This window comes from Salvelinus fontinalis, chromosome 41, assembly GCF_029448725.1.
Source record: "Salvelinus fontinalis isolate EN_2023a chromosome 41, ASM2944872v1, whole genome shotgun sequence".
Taxonomy (NCBI): Eukaryota; Metazoa; Chordata; class Actinopteri; order Salmoniformes; family Salmonidae; genus Salvelinus; species Salvelinus fontinalis.
Window position 1 is genome coordinate 263266 of NC_074705.1, and position 7774 is coordinate 271039.

Here is a 7774-nt window from a genome sequence, read left to right on the forward strand (position 1 = left end):
GATTTGTAGACAGGAGTGAAGCAGCATCAGTCTATATAGTCAACAGGAGGTGATGTGTAGACAGGAGTGAAGCAGCATCAGTCTATATAGTCAACAGGAGGTGATTCTCTACCTGATCAATCAAACAGATTAGCCTGGTGTTTAAAGTAGCTGGTCAATCAGACAGATTAGCCTGGTGTTTAAAGTAGCTGGTCAATCAGACAGATTAGCCTGGTGTTTAAAGTAGCTGATCTCTACCTGATCAATCAAACAGATTAGCCTGGTGTTTAAAGTAGCTGATCAATCAAACAGATTAGTAGTGGTTCTCTACCTGATCTGGGACAGGTGTTTGAACTAGTAGTGGTTCTCTACCTGATCTGGGACAGGTGTTTGAACTAGTAGTGGTTCTCTACCTGATCTGGGACAGGTGTTTGAACTAGTAGTGGTTCTCTACCTGATCTGGGACAGGTGTTTGAACTAGTAGTGGTTCTCTACCTGATCTGGGACAGGTGTTTGAACTAGTAGTGGTTCTCTACCTGATCTGGGACAGGTGTTTGAACTCCAGGCCCACAGCGTTCGTGTGTCCGTCTGTCATCTGCAGGCGCAGCATCCTGGGGGCTCCCTGAGACTCCTCGTTGTCCTTGGGAGCCGACACGTTCCTCACCTTTTGAATCTGCAGCACACACGGACCCTCCAACTGAGGGTGGGAACGGGTAGGGCGAGATGAAACACAGCGGTCCTGTTAATTAGGGCACACTGTCGCAAAAAAAACGTTTTTTACAGCCAGAGCGTGAGTTAGGGTCCGTATTCATGAGGCACCAAACAGACCAACGCAGAGAGGGGACCTGAACTTGTCCAATAAGAAATGTAGCGTTTTGTTTTTAAAGTTGCAAAACATTTTTTTTGCTACGGTGTGTCCTAATGCCAGGGTTTGTTGCAGTAAAGACATCGGCCTTGTAAAGCACTAACTGGTAAACAACCTCAGCAGATGGTCCCGGCTTCAATAACTGCTCCTCTGGGATGAATAAAGTTTATTGAATTGCGCTACCCTCGCCGTCTCCTCGCTCAAATTGACCTTACTGCTTTTACAGTTGAAGTCGGAAGTTTACGTACACTTAGGTTGGAGTCATTAAAACTTGTTTTTTCAACCACTCCACACATGTCTTGTTTAACAAACTATAGTTTTGGCAAGTCAGTTAGGACATCTACTTTGTGCATGACACAAGCAATTTTTCCAACATTTGTTTACAGACAGATTATTTCAATTATAATTCACTGTATCACAATTCCAGTGGGTCAGAAGTTTACATACACTAAGTTGACTGTGCCTTTAAACAGCTTGGAAAATTCCAGAAAATGATGGCATGGCTTTAGAAGCTTCTGATAGGCTAATTGACATCATTTGAGTCAATTGGAGGTGTACCTGTGGATGTATTTCAAGGCCTACCTTCAAACTCAGTGCCTCTTTGCTTGACATCATGGAAAAATCAAAAGAAATCAGCCAAGACCTCAGAAAAAAATTTGTGGACCTCCACAAGTCTGGTTCGTCCTTGGGAGCAATTTCCAAACACCTAAAGATACCACGTTCATCTGTACAAACAATAGTACACAAGTATAAACACCATGGGACCATGCAGCCGTCATACAGCTCAGGAAGGAGACGCGTTCTGTCTCCTAGAGATGAACATACTTTGGTGCGAAATGTGTAAATCAGTCCCAGAACAACAGCAAAGGACCTTGTGAAGATGCTGGAGGAAACAGGTACAAAAGTATCTATATCCACAGTAAAACAAGTCCTATATCGACATAACCTGAAAGGCCGCTCAGCAAGGAAGAAGCCACTGCTCCAAAACCGCCATAAAAAAAGACAGACTACGGTTTGCAACTGCACATGGGGACAAAGATCGTGCTTTTTGGAGAAATGTCCTCTGGTCTGATGAAACAAAAATAGAACTGTTTGGCCATAATGACCATCGTTATGTTTGGCGGAAAAAGGGGGAGGCTTGCATCCCAACCGTGAAGCACGGGGGTGGCAGCATCATGTTGTGGGGGTGCTTTGCTGCAGGAGGGACTGGTGCACTTCACAAAATAGATGGCATCATGAGGAGGGAAAATTATGTGAATATATTGAAGCAACATCTCAAGACATCAGTCAAGAAGTTGAAGCTTGGTCGCAAATGGGTCTTCCAAATGGACAATGACCCCAAGCATATTTCCAAAGTTGTGGCAAAATGGCTTAAGGACAACGAAGTCAAGGTATTGGAGTGGCCATCACAAAGCCTGACCTCAATCATATAGAAAATCTGTGGGCAGAACTGAAAAAGCGTGTGCGAGCAAGGAGGCCTACAAACCTGACTCAGTTACACCAGCTCTGTCAGGAGGAATGGGCCAAAATTCACCCAACTTATTGTGGGAAGCTTGTGGAAGGCTACCTGAAACGTTTGACCCAAGTTAAACAATTTAAAAGGCAATGCTACCAAATACTAATTGAGTGTATGTTAACTTCTGACCCACTGGGAATGTGATGAAAGAAATAAAAGCTGAAATAAATCATTCTCTCTACTATTATTCTGACATTTTACATTCTTAAAATAAAGTGGTGATCCTAACTGACCTAAGACAGGGAATTTTTGTGATGATTAAATGTCAGGAATTGTGAAAAACTGAAGTTTACACATTCAACTGACATTTACACGTTCCAATTAAAATAGTGTATCTGAGCTCCAAGAGCTGGCATTCTACGGCATATTCAATCACCTCTTTGTAAATGCAGTACATATTAATTGCAGTCTAGTGATAACCTACTCTGGGAAAAGAGCCAGGCAACAATAAATAAATAACTCAATGCAGACTGAGAAATTCTGATTTACCAGTATTGATGGCGCGTTCCCTGTTAGACTAATGCAGAGTGGGAGTTGTACTTACCTGAAAGGAGTGCAATATCTTACTCTGAGCCTTAGAAGGACCGTGGGTAATAAGCTCTCTGAGCTTTAGGAGGACCGTGGGTAATAAGCTCTCTGAGCTTTAGGAGGACCGTGGGTAATAAGCTCTCTGAGCCTTAGGAGGACCGTGGGTTATTAGCTCTCTGAGCTTTAGGAGGACCGTGGGTAATAAGCTCTCTGAGCTTTAGGAGGACCGTGGGTTATTAGCTCTCTGAGCCTTAGAAGGACCGTGGGTTATTAGCTCTCTGAGCCTTAGGAGGACCGTGGGTTATTAGCTCTCTGAGCTTTAGAAGGACCGTGGGTTATTAGCTCTCTGAGCTTTAGGAGGACCGTGGGTTATTAGCTCTCTGAGCTTTAGGAGGACCGTGGGTAATAAGCTCTCTGAGCTTTAGGAGGACCGTGGGTTATTAGCTCTCTGAGCTTTAGGAGGACCGTGGGTAATAAGCTCTCTGAGCTTTAGAAGGACCGTGGGTTATTAGCTCTCTGAGCCTTAGGAGGACCGTGGGTTATTAGCTCTCTGAGCCTTAGGAGGACCGTGAATAAGCTCTCTGAGCTTTAGGAGGACCGTGGGTAATAAGCTCTCTGAGCTTTAGGAGGACCGTGGGTAATAAGCTCTCTGAGCTTTAGGAGGACCGTGGGTTATTAGCTCTCTGAGCTTTAGAAGGACCGTGGGTTATTAGCTCTCTGAGCTTTAGAAGGACCGTGGGTTATTAGCTCTCTGAGCTTTAGAAGGACCGTGGGTTATTAGCTCTCTGAGCTTTAGGAGGACCGTGGGTTATTCGCTCTCTGAGCTTTAGAAGGACCGTGGGTTATTAGCTCTCTGAGCTTTATGAGGACCGTGGGTTATTAGCTCTCTGAGCTTTAGGAGGACCGTGGGTTATTTGCTCTCTGAGCTTTAGGAGGACCGTGGGTTATTAGCTCTCTGAGCCTTAGAAGGACCGTGGGTTATAAGCTCTCTGAGCTTTATGAGGACCGTGGGTTATTAGCTCTCTGAGCTTTAGAAGGACCGTGGGTTATTAGCTCTCTGAGCTTTAGAAGGACCGTGGGTTATTAGCTCTCTGAGCCTTAGAAGGACCGTGGGTAATAAGCTCTCTGAGCTTTAGGACCGTAGGTAATAAGCTCTCTGAGCTTTAGGAGGACCGTGGGTTATTAGCTCTCTGAGCTTTAGGACCGTAGGTAATAAGCTCTCTGAGCTTTAGGAGGACCGTGGGTTATTAGCTCTCTGAGCTTTAGGAGGACCGTGGGTTATTAGCTCTCTGAACTTTAGGACCGTGGGTAATAAACTCTCTGAGCTTTAGGACCGTGGGTAATAAACTCTCTGAGCTTTAGGACCGTGGGTAATAAACTCTCTGAGCTTTAGGACCGTGGGTAATAAACTCTCTGAGCTTTAGGACCGTGGGTAATAAACTCTCTGAGCTTTAGGAGGACCGTGGGTTATTATCTCTCTGAGCTTTAGGACCGTGGGTTATTAGCTCTCTGAGCTTTAGGAGGACCGTGGGTTATTAGCTCTCTGAGCTTTAGGAGGACCGTGGGTTATTAGCTCTCTGAGCTTTAGAAGGACCGTGGGTTATTAGCTCTCTGAGCTTTAGGAGTACCATGGGTTATTTGCTCACATACAAATTAATTCATTAATTATCTACCTCGTCATCATCTGTGGCATTTTCTCTGTTGAACTCAGTGCAACTCCCCATGGCTGAAGGAAGGAATGAAGGCATTTTAAAGCTGGTGTGACAGAGACATCTAGTGGCCTTTGGAAGTAGCGCATTTATGTATTACTGAAACGTTCACAGGATAGTGTAACCAACAGGGTATCAAACCCGGGTCAGGTGCATGTTGTTTTCAAGGCTGAGATATACAGCCCACTGAGATAAAAGCCTAGGAATTAGCTTTCTAAATTGCCATGGGTCTTCAGCATGGTCACTCACCATAGCAGTCTAGCTTGACTAACCTCCATCCACTGACTATTACACTGTTATCCTGTTGGTTCTAACTTTGTTTTTGTTCTGTATTGAATCATTATGACAGGATCTTTGACAGTTTCTCTGACCCTTTGGCGTACACATATCTGTGCTAATACACACACAACGCCTCACCTTCTCCACCCGGCCACTGTTGATGTCCGCAGGAAGAAACTTCCTGCCAATAGGCCTCAGGTCACTCTGTAGAGATAGCCAAAGAGACAGGGGGGGGGGGGTTAAGCAATACTTGCCCAACCAACATATTAAGCTGACAATGAGTTTACCTGTAAACCTTGAGAAGCATAATTGAAAGCAATGTAGAGAAACCTGTTTTTTTTCAAAGCACTGGTAAATATTGCCTGAATCCTGATTCTCCACACGTCTCCCAAAGTGGGCATGAGTACACTTCCAGTCATGGATTTCACAAACTATTGGATTGGTGTTAGTCTGATTAGTCAGGCTATAATTTACAATTAAATCGGTATAGACAGCCAGACGTGTGCAAATGTTCCTTACAAGCCAGAATGTTTAATACAATCACATTTTAACTTACTGTCCCCGTTTGTCCCTTTCCTCTGCTCTAAATTTGAGACAAAATATCCACAGGAAGGCCTTGTTTAAGTGACTTTTTAAGAGTGCTCAAAGCCCAGACTCTCTGGTCAATAGCTATTGAACCAAGTATGCCATGACAATGAAAATTGTAAATTCTGTCAACAGCTATCGAACCAAGCATAACATGAAAATGGTATATTCTGTCAATATCTATTGAACTAAGCATACCATGAAAATGGTAAATTCTGTCAATATCTATTGAACCAAGCATACCATGACAATGAAAATGGTATATTCTGTCAACAGCTATTGAACCAAGCATAACATGAAAATGGAATATTCTGTCAACAGCTATTGAACCAAGCATGCCATGACAATGAAAATGGTATATTCTGTCAACAGCTATTGAACCAAGTATGCCATGACAATGAAAATGGTCTATTCTGAATCTTTTTTTGAAGATAGAAATCCAAATATCCAATATAAAACTCACTTTACCTCAGTACCAAACCACATACCCACCGGCTCTCTACAATGTCAGGTAAACAAGACCTGCCTGTGGATATTTTGTCTCAAATTTAGAGCAGCGGAAAGGGACAAACCACACAAACAACCGGTAGAGTGAGCTTACATGCGATTTTAATCAACATTCTGGCTTGTAAAGGACCATTTACAACATTGTGCACACAAATGTCTCAGGCTGTATATACCAATTGTGTATAGTATGTATTAGAGCCTGATTATTCAGACTAGATTGTCGTAAGCATTGGCTGGAGGGACTGTGGGAGTGTGCAAGTACAAACAAGGGTGGGGAATTGGAATGCAGCCATATTAGGGTGACTTTGGTTTACTGACACACCTGCAAAACATGCAATAAGCAATTTTCAAAGCAATGTAGAGGAATCTGTTTTGTAAGCTTGATTGATTTTGAAATGAGGTCGACTGTAAGCACTTGACAAAAAGTCTATTTTCTACTCAAACCCCAGGAGACAGTTAAATGTACATCTACAGGGGTGAAGGGAAAACGTTTTTCCTGTATACTAGAAGAGAGAATACTAGCTACTTACATTAAGTGCAATGCGAATAATGTAATTAGCTGAGGGTTTCTCAGAAGTGCGTTTCAACTCCTCTATTCCTTCGTCTGTAAGGTACCTGTGTAGGAAGGTAAACCAAAAGAAAGGGCTCACATTTCAATGGCGTAACCTATGTAACGTTACTGTGGTTAAACAACACTCCAGATAACTACAGTGAACAAACACATTGAAATTCAAAAGCTAGCTAGCCAGCCAACTCGCATATCACTCGAGTGTACTTAACTAACGTAGCTAACAACTGACTAGCAGATCAACTTTGAAGATATATTAATAGCTACCTAGCTACAGTAATGTAGAGCTAGCTAACCTTACACCGGTGGTCACGGAGTTGTTTACTTAGGTAGCTAGCTATTTAGCTACTTAGCTTCAAATGAGCATACATGGCCTTGTTAGTTAGCGTACCAAAGCTATACATGCTAAAATAATTGACAGCAATTTGCTAGACAAATGACACACTTCGCAACATCAACTGCCAAAATAATCATTATTAGCTACTGTTATCAGTTCGTACGCCAGATATGTGTAACTAGCTATGGTATTACATATCTGGCGTACAAATATTTAAGCTACATTATCACAGGAATCATAGTATGTGAGATCCTAAATCTAACATTAGGTGTTAATTTATCTAACGTTAAATAGAAAAGCCAAAGCTATGCTAGCAAAGTGAACGTGTGATCTAGCTAGCTAGCTAACACCTTAGCCACAAGCTACCCACCAGCCTTCTTTGGTGAGGGCTAAGTTGATTTCAGCCATTTTCTTTAAAAAATAAAGTATCAAATGCAAATATAGTCGATGAACTATTTCATTTGTGGATTATCCATTGTTTTATCTTTAAAAATTAATCCGATAATCAATGAGTTTAGCCGGATATTTTAGCGTTTGCCGACTAAAACAAATGACCTCTCGTTGGGCGAGACGTCAAAGTTGAATCTGGTACTTGGCGGCAAAGAGGGAAGGGACAAACACAGCAGCCCCAGTGGCAAATAAAATCCCTACATGTACCGTGCTTTATCAATCCAATGATCTACCACACTCCGTGAAATGGAATAATATTAGGTTCAATGTTTCAATTTCAAAATTGTTTTCCCCCCTTGCAACTGCAGACCAGGCATACACTCTTAGAACGGTCATGAGCACAAGCAAATGAAGAAACTCTCTTGGCACTGTCAGCGACTGGTTTTAATGTCTATGGTCACTGACTGTGCGAAGAGGCCTGGGGTTGAGTCCCGGGTCAGTCTGTACCCAG

The 7774-nt window shown here is 42.8% G+C and overlaps 1 protein-coding gene across 8 annotated transcripts in view; it reads right to left on the reverse strand.

Annotated features, from left to right (window-relative positions):
- Positions 1–7462, reverse strand: part of tdrd3 (tudor domain containing 3) — a 44043-nt gene extending 36581 nt beyond the window's left edge. For 7 of the 8 annotated variants that reach the window (XM_055908005.1, XM_055908004.1, XM_055908003.1 and 4 more), the window contains exons 1-4: positions 7244–7462; positions 6499–6583; positions 5015–5080; positions 516–676 (exon numbers count right to left, since the gene is read on the reverse strand). In XM_055908005.1, coding sequence (XP_055763980.1) covers positions 516–676; positions 5015–5080; positions 6499–6583; positions 7244–7281 — 350 coding nt within the window. In that variant the 5' untranslated portion in view covers positions 7282–7462. Of the gene's footprint in view, positions 1–310; positions 484–515; positions 677–5014; positions 5081–6498; positions 6584–7243 lie in introns of those variants that run through there. The other variant, XM_055908010.1, reaches the window with a different exon arrangement.
- Between the last annotated feature and the right edge of the window lie 312 nt (positions 7463–7774).